Source organism: Mobula hypostoma, chromosome 3, assembly GCF_963921235.1.
Source record: "Mobula hypostoma chromosome 3, sMobHyp1.1, whole genome shotgun sequence".
Taxonomy (NCBI): domain Eukaryota; kingdom Metazoa; phylum Chordata; class Chondrichthyes; order Myliobatiformes; family Myliobatidae; genus Mobula; species Mobula hypostoma.
The window spans coordinates 97541023-97561584 of NC_086099.1; the positions used below are offsets into that span (position 1 = coordinate 97541023).

Here is a 20562-nt window from a genome sequence, read left to right on the forward strand (position 1 = left end):
CTCAACAGCACCTAGAACAAGGTATTTGTTGCTGAGGGGGACAGCCACAGGAGTGCTCTCCATTATCCGGGCATTTCCCTTCCCTCTCTTGACAGTGACCCAGTTTTCTGACCCTTGTAGCCTAGGGATGACTACTTCCCTGTAGCTCCTGTCTATCACCTCTTCACTTTCCCTGATAAGCAGTAGGTCGTCAAGCTGCAGCTCCAGATCCCTAACACGGTCTCTGAGGAGCTGCATCTCGGTGCACCTGGTGCAGATGTGGCCATTAGGGAGGCTGGAGGTCTCCCAGGATTCCCACATCTGACACCCTGAACAAAGCACTAACCCTGCAGGCATGCTATCTAATTCTACAGGAATGAAACAGGAAAAATAAGTCTACTCACCCACTTACCTCGCCAAACAGGCGAACTTTTTAAACCGTTAGCTCCTACCGTTAGCTGTGAGAGCCCTGCTGTTCCTGTCTGTCCGGGCCGATTCGCCACGGAGAGAAAAAAGAGTTGGTGCCTCGCTCTCATCTCTTCCCGTTTACCGCCGAAGCCCGTTGAAGCCAAAGCCCTACACTCTGCTACCACTCACTCCGCTGCCCGCTGTATAGGGTGGTCCCCTTTTTAAACTCTCTGCTCTATCCTGTTACGTCACGGGCCTGCGCAGTCTCGTCCTTCCTGCACTCGAAGAAGATTTTTTAAAAACTGCCTTCCTTCAGAATTCAGCTCCCATGCCACTCTGTTGTCCCGATCCAAAAGAAAGCCGTTGAAAGTAACCTTCCTTTTCAAACTCTCCGCGCCATCCTGTTACATCACGCGCGCCTGCACAGTCTCGTCCTTCTCGCACTCGAAGAAGTTTTTAAATAAACTGCCTTCCTTCAGAATTCAGCTCCCACACCGCTCTGTTGTCCCGATCCAAAAGAAAGCCGTTGGAAGTAACCTTCCTGTTCAAACTCTCCACGCTGTCCTGTTACGTCACACGGCTGCAGTCTTGTCCTTCTTACACTTGAAGAAGTTTTAAAAAAAAACTGCCTTCCTTCAGAATTCAGCTCCCATGCCGCTCTGTTGTCCCGATCCAAAATCTACTACATTCAGTTGAATACAAGTCTATTTTATGCAACTTGTACTCTATTAATTCAATTCTTTGATCATCCATCCAATGCTACATCAAGGCTAATATTTCCCTCCAGAGGTACACTGTCAAGAACTAAATGGAATATTCTGGTTACTAAATGTTACTAAGTGAAACCATAATATTCAACTCTTTATATATTCACACATGAAATAAAGGTCAACATGTTACATTAGGATTTTAATCAATATTTGTATCTATAAACCCCATTTCCAGAAAAGTTAGGATATTTTCTAAAATGCAATAAAAACAAAAATCTGTGATATGTTAATTCACATGAACCTTTATTTAACTGACAAAAGTACAAAGAAAAGAATTTCAATAGTTTTACTGACCAACTTAATTGTATTTTGTAAATATACACAAATTTAGAATTTGATGGCTGCAACACACTCAACAAAAGTTGGGACAGGGTTAAAATAAGATTGAAAAGTGCACAGAATATTCAAGTAACATCAGTTTGGAAGACTCCACATTAAGCAGGCTAATTGGTAGCAGGTGAGGTATCATGACTGGGTATAAAAGTAGCATCCTTCAAAGGCTCAGTCTTTGCAAGCAAGGATGGGTCGTGGCTCACCCCTTTGTGCCAAAATTCGAGAGAGAATTGTTAGTCAGTTCAAAAGGAACATTTCTCAATGCAAGATTGCAGAGAATTTAGGTCTTTCAACATCTACAGTACATAATATTGTGAAAAGATTTGGAGAATTCAGAGACATCTCAGTGCGTAACGGGCAAGGTCGGAAACCACTGTTGAATGCGCATGATCTTCGAGCCCTCAGGCGGCACTGCCTAAGAAACCGTCATACTACTGAGACAATTATAGTCACCTGGGCTCTGGAGTACTTCGGAAAACCATTGTCACTCAACACAGTCTGTCGCTGCATCCAGAAATGCAACTTGAAACTGTATTACGCAAGGAGGAAGCCATACATCAACTCTATGCAGAAACGCCGGCGAGTTCTCTGGGCCTGAGCTCATTTCAGATGGACCGAAAGACTGTGGAACTGTGTGCTGTGGTCAGATGAGTCCATATTTCAGCTAGTTTTCGGAAAAAACAGGCGTTGAGCTCTCCGTGCCAAAGATGAAAATGACCATCCAGTTTGTTATCAGCGAAAGGTGCAAAAGCCAGCATCTGTGATGGTATGGGGGTGCATCAGTGCCCATGGCATGGGTGAGTTGCATGTATGTGAAGGTACCATTGACTCTGAGGCGTATATTAGGATTTTAGAGAGACATATGTTGCCATCAAGGTGACGCCTCTTCCCGGGACGTCCATGCTTATTTCAGCAGGACAATGCCAGACCACATTCTGCACGGTCTACAACAGCGTGGCTTTGTAGACACAGAGTGCGTGTGCTTGACTGGCCTGCTGCCAGTCCAGATCTATCTCCTATTGAAGATGTATGGCGCATCATGAAGAGGAGAATCAGACAACGGAGACCACGGACTGTTGAGCAGCTGAAGTCTTATATCAAGCAAGAATGGACAAAATTTCCAATTGCAAATCTACTACAATTAGTATCCTCAGTTCCAAAACGATTAAAAAGTGTTATTAAAAGGAAAGGTGATGTAACACAATGGTAAACATGCCTCTGTCCCAACTTTTGTTGAGTGTGTTGCAGCCATTAAATTCTAAATTTGTGTATGTTTACAAAATACAATTAAGTTGGTCAGTAAAACTATTGAAAATCTTTTCTTTGTACTTTTGTCAGTTAAATAAAGGTTCTTTCCTTCTTTTTAAATCTTTTTATTAATTATTATTGAAAATCAACAACAAAGAAAAATACATCAAAATAATCAAGATAACATATCCATATGTAGAGTAAAAGTTAAACTATCAACCAGGTTGAACAGTATATCAATAATAATCAAAAAACAAAGTATTAAAGCTTTTTTTTGGAAACAAGGAAAGAAGGAAAAAAAGAACCCCTACTAACTAAAACAGAGAAAAACCCCTAATAACTAAAAAAAAAAGGGAAAAAAAACCCATTTAGAGCACAAACCCGGAGCTATGCGCCACACAAGCTTCCATTAAAAAAAAGACATCAAACTGCCAACCAAATTCATATAACCAAGCATCAGAAAAGGACCATCTTAGTTAACTCAAGTCAAATGATAATAACGGGCAAAAGAACCCCACCTTTTCTCAAAGTCAAATTTAGGATCAAAAGTTCGACTTCTAATTTTTTCCAAACTGAGACATAACATCACCTGGGAGAACCATTGTATCTAAGTGGGAGCAGAGGCATCTTTCCATTTTAATAAAATAGCCCTTCTGGCCAATAATGTGACAAATGCAATTACATATTGGTCAGATATAGAAATACCGTGAACATGTTGAGGAATTATACCAAACAAAACTGTCAATTTATTAGGTTATAAATTGATTCTTAAAGCTTTAGAGATTATAGAAAAAATAGATTTCCAAAGTTGTTTCAATACAGAACACGACCAAAACATATGTGTCAATGTAGCTATCTCAGTTTTGCATCTATCACACTGACTATTTACAGTCGGAAATAGTTTAGATAATCTCTCCTTCGTCAAATAATAACAATTTTAAATTGAATTAGAGAATGACTGGCACAAGTCGAAGAAGAGTTAACCAGCTTCAAAATTCGCAACCAATCCTCTGTTATCAAGGTCATATTAAGCTCTCTTTCCCAATCTTGCTTGATCTTAAGTAAAGGATAATTGTCCTGTTGTAATATTAAATTATAAATTTTCCCAATAAAGCCTTTCACTAAAGAGTTCATTTTTAAAATAATGTCTAACAGGTCAGAATCTTATATATATGGAAAATTACTTAAATATTCTTATAAAAAATGTCTGACCTGAAGATATTGCAAAAAATGTGAATATGAGAGAGAGTATTTAGTTACTAATTTCTCAAAGGACATCAATTGACCTTCTTGAAACAAGTCCATAAAGGAAAAAAATTCTTTATTTAAGAGAAAAGGTAGGATCATTAAGTGAAGGTTTTAATAAATAGTTTCGATAAGTTAAACTAAGAAGGTTAATTTTTCTAAGATTAAAAAACTTACGAAACTGATACCAAATTCGTAATGATTGATTAATCATAGGATTTATATTTAGAATAGAAATTTTGGCTAATTGTACAGGTAAAGGAGCTCCTAATAACGAAGCTAAATGAAATTGTTTCACAGTTTTCAATTCCAAGTCAACCCAAGATGGTCTTTCCTTTTTTATCGGTCCAATACAACCAAGAACACGCATAACCTATATTAACCTGCCCAATAATACATTCTTAAATTAGGCAAAGTAAGACCTCCATCCTTTTTTAATTTTTGTAAATGACATTTTCCAATTCTTGGTCTTTTATTATTCCAAACAAAAGATGAAATAATAGAGTCAACTTGATCAAAAAAACTTCTTAGTTAGAAAAATAGGAATGTTTTGAAATACATATAAAAATTTTGGTAAAATCATAATTTTAACTGCATGAATTCGACCTACTAAGGAAAATGTAAGTGGATTCCATCTAGAAAAAAATTGCTTCATAAAATCCAGTAAGGGAACTAAATTAGCAATATAAAGGTCTCCATAATTTTTAGTAATGGTAATAACTAAATATTTAAAAGAATCCATAACTTTTAAAGGAATGTTATCATATATAGAAGCAGAATCATTTAAAGGAAATAATTCACTTTTATGCAGGTTTAATTTATATCCTGAAAACAATCCAAATTCATATGATAATTTCAATGAGCTAGGAATAGATTCTTCGGGATTCGAAATATAAACCAAAAGATCATCTGCATAAAGGGAGATCTTATGAATAGTCTCATTTATAGAAATTCCTTGAATATTTTTAGCTTCATGAAGTGCAATAGCCAAAGGTTCCAACATCAAGTTAAATAACAGAGGACTTAATGGACATCCTTGTCTCGTACCCCGAGAGAGTTGGAAAAAGGGGGATCTACAGTTATTAGTGATAACAGTGGCAATAGGGCTTTTATACATCAATCTAATCCATTTATTAAAATTAGTACCAAAGCCAAATTGCTCTAAAACTTTAAACAGATATTTCCATTCAACTCTATCAAATACCCTTTCAGCATCTCGAGAAACAACACATTGGGGAGTCCTACAGAGGAACGAGTATATAATATTTAACAATCTCCGAGTATTAGAAAAAGAATAACGGCCTTTTATAAAACCCATTTGATCCTGAGAAATAATTTTAGCTAGTATATTCTCCATCCGATTAACCATTATTTTTGAAAGAATTTTGGCATCCACATTTAATAATGAAATAGGTCTATATGAAGCACAATCAGTAGGATCTTTATCTTTCTTAAGGATTAAGGAAATAGAAGCTTCATAAAATGTGGAAGGTAACTCTCCTGACATAAAAGTATCTTTAAGCATTTCCAACATATAAGGAATAAGTAAATGTTCAAATTTTTTATAAAATCCTACAGTAAAACCATCCAATCAAGGCGCTTTACCAGATTGCACTGAAGAATAGCTTTCTGAATTTCTCTTTCAGTAAAAGGAGCATCAAGAATTTGCTGATCTTCAACAGATACTCTAGGGAAATCATTCTTTTGTAAAAAGGCATACATATTAGAAGGGTCAGCTGGAAACTGAGATTTATAGAGTTCACTGTAATAGTCTTGAAAAATTTTATTAATATCTTCATAACTACAAGCTAAACTACCATCTCTCTTACGAATTTTTAAAATTTATCTTTTAGCTTTAACTGCTTTAAGTTGAGATGCTAATAGCTTGTTACTTTTATCTCCAAACATATAAAATTGACTTTTTAATTTAAGCAAATTTCTTTTAATCGGATAAGTTAATAGTAAATTATATTGAGATTGAAGTTTAACCCTTTGTTTCAGTAAATCAACATTAGGAGAAACTGCATAAGTATTATCTAGATCTTTAATTAGTTTGGAAATTCTATCTAATTCTATTTTTGTCTGTTTCTTAAGTTTAGCCAAATAAGATACTATCTGACCTCGCAAATAAGCTTTGAGTGTATCCCATATAAACAATTTCGAAACATCTCCCGTATTATTAAAAAGAAAGAAATCTTTTATTTGAATCTCTATAAATTTAACGAAGTCCGAACCTTGTAATAAATTTTCTGGAAAGCGCCAAGGCAAGTTTACATTACCAACATCATTTAACTCGAAAGTTAAACTTAACATCCGAGACTGCAATAGCATCATATTCACATTTCTGGACTTTGGACAAAAATCGGAAATCAGCTATAAAATAATCAATTCTCAAATATTTATTATGAACATGTGAATAAAAAGAATAATCTCTGTCATTAGGATGTAAATTTCTCCAGATTTCTATCAAACCATAATCAGCTAAAAAAGGAATTAATAAGAGTTGCCGAACGACTTAGAAGCTGCTGATTGGTTGAACTTTTGTCAATCAAAGGATTTAAGCAACAGTTGAAGTCACCTCCCATCAGCAGCATATATTCATTTAAGTCTGGTAATAAACCAAATACATTTTTAAAAACAGGAGGATCATCTACGTTAGGTCCATATAGATTAACCAGGACAATTTTTCTGTTACGAATAATTCCCTTCTTGAATAAATAAAATATTAGATTTAATAACAATAGATACTCCCTTTGCTCTATTTTGACAAGTAGCATGATATTGAAGGCCCTTCCATGTTTTAAAAAATCTATTTTGATCGCCCGTTCTGATATGTGTTTCTTGAGCAAAAACTATATCGGGCTGGAATCGATTAATAACTTTAAATGTCTTCCTTCGCTTAATAGGGTGATTCCAACCATCTACATTCCAACTAATAACATTTATCTGCTTAAATACCATTGGATATTACTCTGAACACGACAACGCATGCGTACCATCGTGGGCTAATCAAAGATGGCAGTGATTAACACAACCAAATAGAAAATGCGCATGCTCCGGAACTCCATAACGGGGAAAAATTACAAAAAGTGTGTGTGGAAAAAACCCTTCACAATAAACCCCAAAATACAAAAGTACCCCCAAACATCCCACCATCCCCAAGGAAGAAAATCCGGCGAAAGAAAGAAAAAGCCGGAACGCATCCCCAAGTAAAGAGACATAAGAACGGAGTTCCGCGTGCCGCTCAGTTTAAATAATGATTACAAGTTTTTTCTTCCAATTCCCCCCTCCCCCTTACAAAGAAAATACGTAACCTGAAGATAAAAAAAGCCCAGCAAAGAAAAAAATGTTTATACTTAATCAATAAACATAAGTTAAGGGAATGCAACGACAGTCTCCAAAGACGCCAAAACAATACTATTAACCCAAACAGTTTAATCTCTAAAGAGAGAAAATCAGCGCCATTATTCTTTAATTTACTACCTTATTTAACAAAAGAATTAAAGCTAATTATCTATTACTAAACACTCCAAAAAATAAGAAAAAAAATCTATATAAACTGTAAGCAACCTATCACTTAATTAATAAAGAAAAAGAAAAATAGAAACAGATAATCAAACCAGTTCACAATCTATCCATTGTATTAATTCACTCCGTGTACTAAACAGTCTTCAAAAAAAAAGTCATTCTTTAATCAAACCAAGAAGACCACCTCTTCTTTAAGTAATCCATCGATCAAAAGATATCTTTAGCATACCGAGATCTTCAAAACCTGTTTTCTTTCGGAGAATTATTCAGAGACTCTAATATCTTTTGGTAAACTGTTAGCTCATCAGTTGAAAACTAATTATACTAAATTTCAAATCAATCAGATTTATAATCAAAATGATCAACTGATACTTGATCATGCTGAGATTAATCAAGCCTTTTTTGATTTTTATTCTTCCTTATATCAATCAGAGTCTTTAGGAATATATGAATGACTTGTTAGATAACCTAGATTTCCATAAGATTTCACAGGGTATATCCTCTATGCTAGATACTCCCATTACCACTGATGAGATTAAGAATGTTATTTTTTCTATGAACCTGGGGAAAGCTCCTGGCCCTGATAGGGTTACTGCGGAATTTTATAAATTGTTTGCACCTTCATTAATCCCTTGGTATTTTAGGGTTCTGGAGGCTTCATTAAAACTTGGTAAACTTCCCGAATCCTTCTATAGAGTGTCAATTTCTCTAATATTAAAGAAGGATAAAGATCCTGCTCAATGTGCATCTTATAGACCAATATCTTTATTAAATGTTGATTCTAAAATTTTTTCTAAATTATTAGCAAACAGATTAGAAAAAGCACTTCCCTATATTATCTCGGAAGACCAAACGGGTTTTATTAAAGGTCGTTATTCTTTCTATAACATTCGCATACTCTTAAATATTGTTTATACTCCTTCACAAAATGTTCCTGAGTGCGTTATTTCTTTAGATGCTGAAAAAGCCTTTGACAGAGTTTAAGGTGCTTGAAATGTTTAATTTTAGCTTGAAATTTATATCCTGGATTAAATTGTTATATCATTCTCCTATGGCCTCAGTTCATACTAACTCTTTAAGTTCACCCTTTTTCCCTCTTTCTCGAGGTACTAGACAAGGTTGTCCTCTTAGTCCTTTATTATTTGACATTGCATTAGAACCTCTTGCAATTGCTATTCGAGAATCTCCAAATATTTTTGGGATAACTCGGGGCTTAAAGTCTCATAAAGTATCACTTTATGCTGATGACTTACTTTTATATATTTCTAATCCTCAAAAATCTATCCCTGCTGCTTTAGATTTATTAGCACAATTTAGTCTCTTTTCCGGTTACAAGTTAAATCTAAGTAAGAGTGAACTTTTCCCGATTAATAAGCAACTTCCCTTCTATCATAACCTTCCGTTTAAATTGATTAATAATTATTTTTCATATCTTGGGATTAAAATTACTTGTAAACACAAAGATCTATTTAAGACTAATTTTCTACCCTTAATTGATCATATTACTCAACTTTCATTTAAATGGTCTCCATTATATTTAACGTTGATCGGTCGTATTAATGCAGTTAAGATGTTTATTTTGCCAAAATTTTTATATATATTTCAGGCATTACCGATTTTTGTTCCAAAATCTTTTTTTTGATAAAGTTGACTCTAAAATCTCTTCATTTATTTGGCAAAATAAAAACCCAAGATTGGGTAAAATACATTTACAGAAAGCTAAGAGAGATGGAGGTTTAGCATTACCTAACTTTAGATTCTATTATTGGGCAATTAATATTCGACACATGAAATTTTGGTTACTTGACCAAGATACACTATCCATTCCTAAATGGGTAGCATTGGAATTACAATCTGCTCAAGGTTATGCACGTGGCTCTATTTTAGGTTCTTCTCTTCCTTTTGATTTGAAATGCCACAAACAGGTCTGTAATCCGATAGTTAAATATACCTTACGTATTTGGTTTCAATTCAGAAAATTTTTCAATCTTAACCAATTTGGGCTAGCGATCCCTATTTTAGGTAACATAGATTTTCCTCCCTCTTTCACAGATCATGCTTTTCAAATTTGGAAGACTAAGGGTATTTCACGGTTTTTGGATTTATTTTTAGATGGTTCCCTTATGTCTTTTGAACAATTATCTAATAAATATAGTTTACCAAGAATACATTATTTTAGATATCTCCAAGTTAGAAATTTCCTAAGTACTACACTTTCTTCCTTTCCAAAGCTCCCTCCTACATATATTTTAGATACTATAATTAACCTTAATCCATGTCAGAAAGGTGCAACGGCTATTATTTATAATATTATTATGAAACTTAGGAAAGCTCCATTTGATAAGATTAGGTCAGATTGGGAACAGGAATTGGGTTCTATTATTTCGGTGGATGACTGGGTGCAGATTTTACAACTAGTCAATACTTCCTCTATCTGTGCTAAACATTCCCTAACTCAATTTAAAGTTGTCCATAGAGCACATATGTCCAAAGATAAATTAGCTCGTTTTTATTCTCATATTAATCCTTTTTGTGATAGATGTCAGGGGCAGATAGCCTCTTTAACTCATATGTTTTGGTCCTGTCCTACTCTGGAAACTTTTTGGAGAGACATTTTTAATATTATCTCAAAGGTATTGAACATAGATATCTCTCCTCATCCTATTACTGCTATCTTTGGATTACCTAAAATTTCCAGTAATCTTTCCCCTTCAGCCCATAGAATGATTGCATTTCTTACTTTAATGGTGAAAAGATGTATTTTACAACATTAGAAAGAGACTAATGCTCCAACTACGTTTTTTTGGTTTTCCCAGACGATATTATACTTAAATTTGGAGAAAATTAGAAGTAATCTTTATGATTCTTCAGTTAAATTTGATCAGACCTGGAGATCTTTTATTCAACATTTTCATTTAATGTAATTTTTTTTCTCGGTCCATATTTATATTCCCTTCTTGTTTTTTTTAAACTGTTTTTAATGGAGGCGGGTTTGAGGACGTGATTTTAAGTTCTTTAACTCTACTTGTTTCCTAGTTAGCCCATTGCTTTGCTTTGCTTTTTAGTTTAGTTGCACGGTGAGTTTTTTTGGGTTTTTTTTTCTTTTTCTATTGATATATATAAAAATCAGTATACTGTTATATTACCTTGTTATTTTATGTTTAAATTGCACTGTTTGTATTAATTTTTTTTCTATATTAATATTTCCTGTAATTTACTATATTCTTTAATATTTCCTATAATATACTATATTCTAACAGTGTATTAGTGCCTATATGGTTTACCTTCTGTGTATTTATTCAATACAAAGATTTAAAGAGATTCTAATATCTTTCATACATCAGACGATTCCACAATAGAATTGACAAAATCCAATGCTGCTTGGGGATCCAAGAAGACACGAGGAATAGAGTCTTTAGGAAATAGCTTAAGTCTTGCTGGATATCTCAGGGATGGAAACAGAGTTTTTTCGTAAGCAATCTTCATGACCGGTATGAATTTAAACTGTTGTTGCATAACTTCCCTTGGATAATCTTCATAAAAACAGATCTCGGAACCGTTAAGTTTTCTTGCACATTTTATAATTTGATCTTTAACTTTAAAGCGAAGAAAGTTGACTAAAATTGGTCGAGCTTTACCTGACGCAGTGAAAATTCTGTGAGCTCTTTCAATATCGGGAGGCTGAGATAGAGTATCCGGGAACAGAGATTGAAACAGATTGGCAAAATAATCCAATAGGTCCCCAGACTCTGAGCCTTCCGGAAGACCTAAAATACGAATGTTGTTTCTTCGAGACTCTGCATTAAGCCTGCTCCAATCGGGTTGAAACACCAGCAATCTGACATTTCGATTCTTTAATCTCAGTATTCAGGGAAAGAGTATTTTCCTCAATAGTCTGTAAACTCTGTCGGAACGACTTCAACTCAGAAGTGTTATCCATTTTGTTATCGAGATCCATCAACATACGTTCCAAACGCTCAGCCCAGACAGGCATGCCTTCTGATTTTTCTTTCCAGGTTTTTCCCTTTCCATTGCTAGGCTCAAAAGGCTGTGTTCCACTTCGTAAAGGATACGACATAATAACCGCTATTTCCCTCCAAGATCAGAAAATAAAAGTTTAACAATTCAAGGATTAAACTGGGGAAAAGGAGGAGTTAAAGGCAGCCACAGAATTTATATGTTACTCCATTCAGCTGCAGGCGGAACTCCCTAAATAAAGGTTCACGTCAATTAACATATCACAGATTTTTGTTTTTATTGCATTTTGGAAAATATCCCAACTTTTCTGGAAATGGGGTTTGTAGATTTTAATTATTTCTGTACTTGATCTCTTTGCTGCTCTACAGCTTTCACCTTCTTATAATCAGTACCATAAAATTGTTTGGCTTATGCCTATTCTGTGGGAATAAAGGCTTCCTTGAGATAATATTTTCAATACACAAGTCGTCTCAAATTCAAATTGAGGCTCACAATGGAGGAAAGCAGCACAGGTATATCTAATTAAAATTCTGATTTACTTACAATGACATCAACACATCAACTCTGAACCCAAATGTGCCCACATTATCTGAGCAAATACTGCAATGCATAATTTGAGTTCTTACCAAATAATTAAAGCAGAACAAGTTCAATTATTTTGGTTGCAAACATCATGGCTTCCTGCTTAATACAACTTAAAAAGACTGGAACAATGTCATAAACCGGCAGTAAACAAGAAAAGATTCTGTAGTGGTTGATCCCACCTGGATTTATTAGGAATGTGCTGGTACATTGCAGCAGCTAACATACCGTATGTTGTTTCCTTCAAAATACATTTAATAATAAATAAGTGAATAATTAGAAATGTAAGATACAGCCTCCACTTCCCATCATCATCAATTGATTATCTATCTTTACATTCAAGATGTGAATTGAAAAAAGATCTTTGCATGACAAATCGGGCAAGATCAGTGCACGCACTCTAAAAGAGCATGACAACGCAAGCAGCATAAGCCCCAGAAAGACCCGAAGGCTTTGCACATAACTGGAAATAAAGCAAAGTGATCTCACATAATAGATACATTGTTCTAGCAAGTTATTGACTTGAAATAGACTTTTCATTATGTCAGTTCTTGGCATCAGAATTGAATTCATGCCAAAGAACAGCTAATTTGGCTAGATAGCATATTCCCTAATTAAAAATTCTTCCTTCTGTTTTTAGGTAAACAAAAAAAATCATATTAAAGACAATACTGTTGGCATAGATTTATAAAGTATTTTTTAGAAAAATACTTTCATTTCTTTGATCCTTAAATTAACTGACATTAAGTTTAATGTTTAATGTCCAGATCTGAATGCAGAATCCATTGGCAAAATTATCTTTGAGAACGGTAGGAGCATGAATGGGGTAGTGAAGGGGGCCTTCACCAAACCTACGAGTACAATTTGTGCCATTGGACAATTATCAAAGACACGTCTTGATTTTTTTTCCTGTTTATTGGGGAATCAACACAACTGCCCAAAATCTACAAATGTATCAAAGGAATTAAAATTTGAAATATCATTTTACTGTAAAATTCCATGGAACTTCATATTTCAAACTATTTTACTTTCATGTGCAAAGTATTTGCCTTATTTATAATAAAGGGATTTAAATTGAATTTAATAGTAAGGACATCAGCATGATAAACAGTAGCTACCTTTTTGCATCATACACCCAAATTAGTAACAGTGCAAAAAAAAAAATTCATATTGAAACCAAAACTGTTTTTGCTGAGTAATGCTTACAGTTTCTGTACTTCTGTTTTAGCTGAACGCTATCGACTGCCTTCACTGGCTGGTCAAATCCTTTACTAACTGCGTCCTTCTTTCTTCCTGCTCCCAAAAGACCTGCCATGTCTCCGTAGCCTCTATTCTCTTGCATGTTGCTGCTTAATTTCACTGCAAAGATCATATTGTAATTATACCTACTAACAAGATTTATTCTTTTGCTGAAATGAAGGCCTGAGGCTCAGTGTCCATTTAGATGCCCGCTCCACACTTTCTTGTGTATAGATGAAATCCCAAAATGTCATTGATTAATGTGTCGCCTGGACGTTACCTTCAGAATTTGGCACAAAGGATAAACCATGCTCTTGCTATCATTGACACTATCAAGAAGAACTGTTCAACATCTGATTCCATTTTCCTTTCAGTAAATCAGATGCAACCTAAAGTTCTCTTAGCTCTTTCCTCTTTACCTTGTTCCCCTGTATCTGTGATTTGAATTTCTACTCCTCGGTTAGTGAAACCTCAATCAGCAGAAGCAGAATCTCCTCTTTACAAGAACCCTTTGAATTTTATCTCTAATGTATCTTTGTTTAACCTTCTCTGCTTTAAGGTGGGCAAAATCCTAGTTTACTTTGTCTGTCCATATAATGAAAATCTCTCATCTAGAAAGTCTCTGCTGCATCCTATCAAAGATCCAGAAGTTAAAGGACAGAAGCAATGCAGATACAAAATGAGCTATGAAGCAGAATCCAGTGATGAATGAACGTGGTGAATGGCTGATCTCCACCGTACTGATGTACACAGGAGTTACCACCAAGGGTTATTATTTTGTCCACAAATCTAACAAATGGAATTGGATAGAGGAATAATTTTTAAAATTTCAAATTAGAAAAATATTGGGAAATGTTGACAGAGAGTGAAACATGAAATGCAAAAATACACAAGGATGAAATCTAATGCAAAGTACTGCACTATTGAAGTAGGACTTGGAAAACCATACACTCTAACTAGTACAATTTGAAAGCACCAAGAAACTTAAGGGGGTCAGCACAAACAAATTTTTTGAACTTCTGTGACAAATTGATAGATCTGCTGATAAACTAAATAGGACGCGCAGTATCATAAATGGTGTCACACTCTACCAAGTTATATATCAAACCCCAGCTGGAAAATGTGTTCAATTCTAAGCATCACACTGTAGAAAGGAAGTCAAGATCCTGGACAGAATGTACCAGAGACTTTCCAAAATGTTACCAAGGCTGAGAGATTTCCATTATATAGACAAAGAAAACTTGGATTTTGCCCACCTTCAAGCTGAGAAGGTTAAAGAAAGGAAAAGATCAAATTTAGCAGGTTATTGCTAGGCGGAGTTCTAATTCTGCTGACTGAAGTTTCAGTAATCAAGGTGCGGAACTTCAAATCAAAGAAGAAAAGAACAAAATAATTGAGAAAGAGCAGACAGGAGAACTTTAAGTTGAATCTGATGTGCATTTATTTTCAGTGGCATTGTCAGTGATAGCAAGGGCATAGAATGCCCTCCCAGCCAAGTTCTGAATTTCACTGCTACTAGCCTAGGTTTGCAGTGCACGGCAAAAAAGAACCAGTAAAAGGGGGAAAAAAAACCTGTATGATCTCATCCTTGCTAACCTTCCCGTAGCAGAACCAAAAATCCATGTCTAAACTGAAAGGTGTAATCATCAACCAGTCAAGATATCCACCATCAAGTTCTGTGACACAACCATAATGCTAAAAGAGATGGATACATAACAGACATCCCATTTCAGGAGGTCTTCATCCTGAGGCATCAACAATCACAAAGGCCAATATTCAGCCAATACAGTTTACTCCACACAACACAAATCTAATGTAGAGAAAAGGCGACAAGCCCAAAGAACATTCTGAATGCATTTCCAAAGACATATACACCAGAACTAATCATGTCACCAGCCAAGCTGTTCCAGGATAATCATAACTCTGATTGTTGCCCAGGAATGGGAAAACTGCTGGTTGCATCCTGTCCATAGAATCTTGTGTAAATTCAGTCTAGCCAATCACTACTAAACTGTCCTGCGTTCAATCATATGTATAATAATGACAAGGTCATCAACAGTGCTGTCAATAACTTGTACAATTTTTCCTTGTGTAGTAGTGATAGGTCTTGGTTTCAGAACGATAAAAGAGCTGAATTTCCTTTGGTACATAAATACATCAGGCATCAACTAAGCACTTGACCAAGTATGAAATGAAAGACGACAATAAAATTGAAGTCAGCCAAATTCAGAGTGAATATAACTTCCCACTGGCTGGAGCGACACCCTACATCTTCTCTAAAGGAACTAAGATTGGATCAAAGCTGCTAGCCTTATCAGATACACCATCATCACATGTATAAATAAAGTATTAACCAGTTTAATTGACAGCAGGATTTGGAATAGGCAACCAGTCATCAGAACACGAGTTCTACTGCAGCAACAGCCTTCAGAGAAGTACCTAATACTATAAATCACATTGTATGAAACTCAAAACAACAAAGATTATTAAACAGTGTTGTTGAAGAATTACACACTCAAAATTTTACAATCTTTGGCACTGAAATTTGTATTAAGTTAGAGGTATATGACAACCCAATAAATCAAAAGCCCACCACAGACTATGCTACTGCACATAAGGTCTTATAATTTTTGCGTTTTTCTTATAATTTTGTTTTGTTTAATAGCCGTAAGTCATGTACTCTGTCAGTCACTTGTGTTTTATTTTCAGGAGGTGCAGTCTATCCTGCTACCTACTAGAAACATACATTGAGCTTTTGACATATAGATTCTTTTAGACTACAAGACCATAAGACATGGGAGCAGAATTAGACCTATCTGCCCCGTTCAGTCATGGCTGATCCTTTTGTTTAAAGCTTCTCCTCATTCCCAGTTTCCTGGCCTTCTCCACGTAACCTTTGATGCCATGTCCAATCAAGAACCTACCAATCACTGCCTTACATACACCCAACGACCTGGCCTCCACAGCTGCACGTGGCAGCAAGTTCCACAAATTCACCCCATTTGGCTAAAGAAATTTCTCTGCATCTCTGTTTTGAAAGGGCACCCCTCTATCCTCAATTGTCATCATTAATACGCATTGAATGTCTTGTAATCACAAAGTACTCTGCAGATGCTGGGGTCAAAGCAACACTCACAACACGCTAGAGGATCTCAGCAGGCCGGGCAGCATCCGTGGAAACGATCAGTCAACGTTTCGGGCCAGAACCCTTCGTCAGGACTATCTTAGGGCCTCTGCTCCTTCCCTCTTCAGTCCTGACGAAGGTCGGGATGCTCCAGCGTGTTGTGAATGTCTTGTAATTCTGCGTCTGTCAAATGGATTCACATTCTTTGTCTCATAGATATTTAATGCTAGTGGATTAATTGCACATGTACAATTTAACACAAACATGTGGTCTCACTCCTTCAAATTGATTTAAACAGCTTTTTTGATGTTTAATTTAAATTAAAGTTTTTTTTGTCTTTCAATACATCCAGTTCTTTTTATTCCTCATTTCTTTATTTTATTTAATACTGGGTGCATTCAATCTACTTCCTTTCTTTTGTATTATATCTATAATCAAACACATTTTGGAAGGTGCCACACATGATGCTGGTAAATAAGACAAGAACCTGAACTATTACAGGGAAGGTACTATGAACAGAAGATTAGCTGACTGGTAGAAGTTAAAGAGAAATAAAAGGGGGTTTTTCTGGTTGGCTGGTAGTGTTGAAGAAGCAGGGAATCTGCAAAAGGACTTCAGAACATTAGAAGAACGGGCAAAAAGGTGGCATATAGAATACAGTGTAGGAAAATGTACAGTCATGCACGCGGTAGAAGAAATAAAGGTCCAGACTATTTTCTCAATGGGGAGCAACTTCAGAAATTAGAAGTACAAGGGGACTTGGGAGTCCTAGTACAGGTTGTAGAGGAGTTCCTGAAGGCTGTCTTTCAGGTTGAGTCAGTAGTAAGGAAGGCAAATGCATTCATCTTCAGATACTAGAATATAAAAGCAAGGACATAATGCTGAGACTTCATAAGGCAATGGTCAGACCACATTTGAGCAGTTTTGGGTTCCATATCTTAGACAGGATGCACTGGCATTGGAGAGAATCCAGAGGTGGTTTACAAGAATGCTCTCAGCAATGAAAAGGGGGACATATGGACAGCTATTTGACAACTCTGGGTGTTTATAAGAATGGAGAGGATAGAGTTTCACTGAAACCAACTGAATATTGAAAGGCTTGCTTACAGTGGATGTTTCCAATAGAGGGGGAGCTTAGGACCAAAGGGCATCATCTCATAGAAACATAGAAAATAGGTGCAGAAGTAGGCCATTCGGCCCTTTGAGCCTGCACTGCCATTCAGTATGATCATGGCTGATCATCCAACTCAGAACCCTGTACCAGCCTTCCCTCCATACCCCCTGATCCCTTTAGCCACAAGGGCCATATCTAACTCCCTCTTAAATATAGCCAATGAACTGGCCTCAACTGTTTCCTGTGGCAGAGAATTCCACAGATTCACCACTCTCTGTGTGAAGAAGTTTTTCCTAATCTCGGTCCTAAAAGGCTTCCCCTTTATCCTCAAACTGTGACCCCTCGTTCTGGACTTCCCCAACATCGGGAACAATCTTCCTGCATCTAGCTGTCCAATCCCTTTAGGATTTTATACGCTTCAATAAGATCCCCCCTCAATCTTCTAAATTCCAACGAATATAAGCCTAGTCGATCCAGTCTTTCATCATATGAAAGTCCTGCCATCCCAGGAATCAATCTGGTGAACCTTCTTTGTACTCCCTCTCTTTCCTCAGATTAGGGGACCAAAACTGCACACAATACGCCTGCTATACCTGCATGCCCACTTTCAATGACTGGTGTATAATGACACCCAGGTCTCGTTGCACCTCCCCTTTTCCTAATCGGCCACCATTCAAATAATAATCTGTTTTCCTGTTTTTGCCACCAAAGTGGATAACCTCACATTTATCCACAGTAAATTGCATCTGCCATGAATTTGCCCACTCACCCAACCTATCCAAGTCACTCTGCATCCTCTTAGCATCCTCCTCACAGCTAACACTGCCACCCAGCTTCATGTCATCCGTAAACTTGGAGATGCTACATTTAATTCCCTCATCTAAGTCATTAATATATATTGTAAACAACTGGGGTCCCAGCACTGAGCCCTGCAGTACAGGATGACCGCAAGTAACAGGATGACCCTTTCAAACAGAGATGATGAGGGATTTTTTTAGCCAGGCGGTGGTGATTGTGTAGAATTCATTGCCACAGATGAAGGAAGCCAAATCATTGAGTTTATTTAAGGAAGAGGTTGACAGGTACATAACTAGTAAGGGTTTTGAGGATTACAGGGAGAATAGGGTTGGGAGGGATAAACAATCAGCCGATGGCCAACTTTTGCTCTTGTCTTATAGTCTTATGCGCTCTTCCCCTGCATTTGCAACTCTTATTTTCTGTTTACAAAAAATTATTACGTTGTACTTACCATCCACATCCATTGCTTCTCTCAGAACTTGTAATTTATTCTGTCGTTCTTTAATCCTTTCATAAACACCTGAGAGAGCTGATGAGATGGAAAGTTGAGAAGTATGATGAGATCTTTGGATACCAAGTGAAGCTGGCACTTGCCTCAACTCCGAGTGCATTCTCTCTCTGACTGGGAAAGTGTTTTTGATCTGTTGGCCCATCCCTTGTGGGCAAAGGCTATGTCGATAAGAACGATCTCTTGGTGCCAAAATTCTGTCGTTGTAACAACCCAGGTCAACTGTGGAGGTCCAGTACTTCCTATTGCCATGATCACAAATGAAACTGGAATCCGTAGCCAAACCATTGGGTGTAGATTGTAACTTCCGGCGCACACTTATTGTGTCTTCATGCCCAGAAAATGTGTGATAAGAATCCAAGTCTAATGTCCTGTCGGTAATTGCCAAAAACCCCATAGATTTGCTTAGTCCTTTGTTCAGTGAGACCTGCTCACAGAATTGTGCCTTGGACTTTCTTGTTGCACTCGGTGCTGTGTTTCTTTCTGCAATGTTAACAAAGAAAGATAATATATCAACACACTCAATGAATAACCGAACAAATGTTTCCCTGACTAAAATTAATACCTGTGAATATTAGCTATCTGATATGCAAACAGAAAATGTTTGAAACATGTATCAATTTAAATAAATCATCCAAAACATAAGAAATTTTGCAGATACTGGTAGAGAGAGGCATCTCCATCTCTATCATCCTCTGTCTGACAGAACTGGTACTCAGCCTCAACAATTTCTCTTTTGGCTCTTCCAACTTTCTCCAAACCAAAGATGTAGCCATGGGCATTCACTTGGACCCCTGCACCCATGCTAGTTCGTCAATTTCACCAACTTTGCCTCCATCTTCCATCCTGCCCTCAGATTTACTTGATCCATCTGATAAATCTATCTTCTTTTTGATATCACTGTCTCCAACTCCAGAGGCAGATTATTTTCTGACATATGCCACTGATGCTCACATTTTACTTCTTCCCACCCTGTTACTTACTATTCCTTTCTCTTAGTTATTCTGCCTCCACCGCTCTCAGGATGAGGCGTTCCATAAAAGAACATCCGAGATGTCCTCGCTTTTCAGATATCGGGGTTTCCCTTCCACCATTATTGATGCTGCCCTCACTTGTATCTTTCCCATTTCCCACACGTTCTACCTCAACCACAACTACCCCAATATAAAAGGGATAGAGTTCCCCTTGTCCTCACCTTCCACCCCACGAGCTTCTGCATCCAGCATATCATTATCCTCAACTTCCGCCATCTCCAATGGGATCACACCTTCAGGTACATCTTTCTCTTCGCTTCCCCACCACATCTTTGCTTTCTGAAGGAATCACTCTCCGTGACCCCCTTGAAAACTCTCCCACCCCACTGATCTCCCTCCTGGCACTTATACCCTGCAACCATGACAAGTGCTACAACTACCCCTCCTCCTCCTTTGCCACTATTCAGTGCCTTAAACAGTCCTTCCAAGTGAGGTGGTGTTTCACCTACGAGCCTGTTGGACACATTTATTGTATCCGGTCTGGCCTCCTCTACATCAGTGAGACCCACGCAGATTGGGAGACCACTTCAGCGAGCACATTTGCTGCGTCCATTGCAACACCCAGGCTCTCCCAGTGTTTACCCATTTCAGTTCAATTTCCTTTTCCCACACCAACATTATCTGGCCATGGTCTCCTTACCACCACAATGGGGCCAAATGCAGGCTGGAGGAGC

General features: G+C 36.9%; 1 protein-coding gene across 3 annotated transcripts in view; it reads right to left on the reverse strand.

Moving 5' to 3' along the window:
* The window catches only part of ptpn13 (protein tyrosine phosphatase non-receptor type 13), a 262225-nt gene that overhangs the window by 151911 nt on the left and 89752 nt on the right, over positions 1 to 20562 (reverse strand). For all 3 annotated transcript variants that reach the window (XM_063043507.1, XM_063043508.1, XM_063043506.1), the window contains exon 7: positions 18798 to 19337. In XM_063043507.1, coding sequence (XP_062899577.1) covers positions 18798 to 19337 — 540 coding nt within the window. The remainder of the gene's footprint in view (positions 1 to 18797; positions 19338 to 20562) is intronic.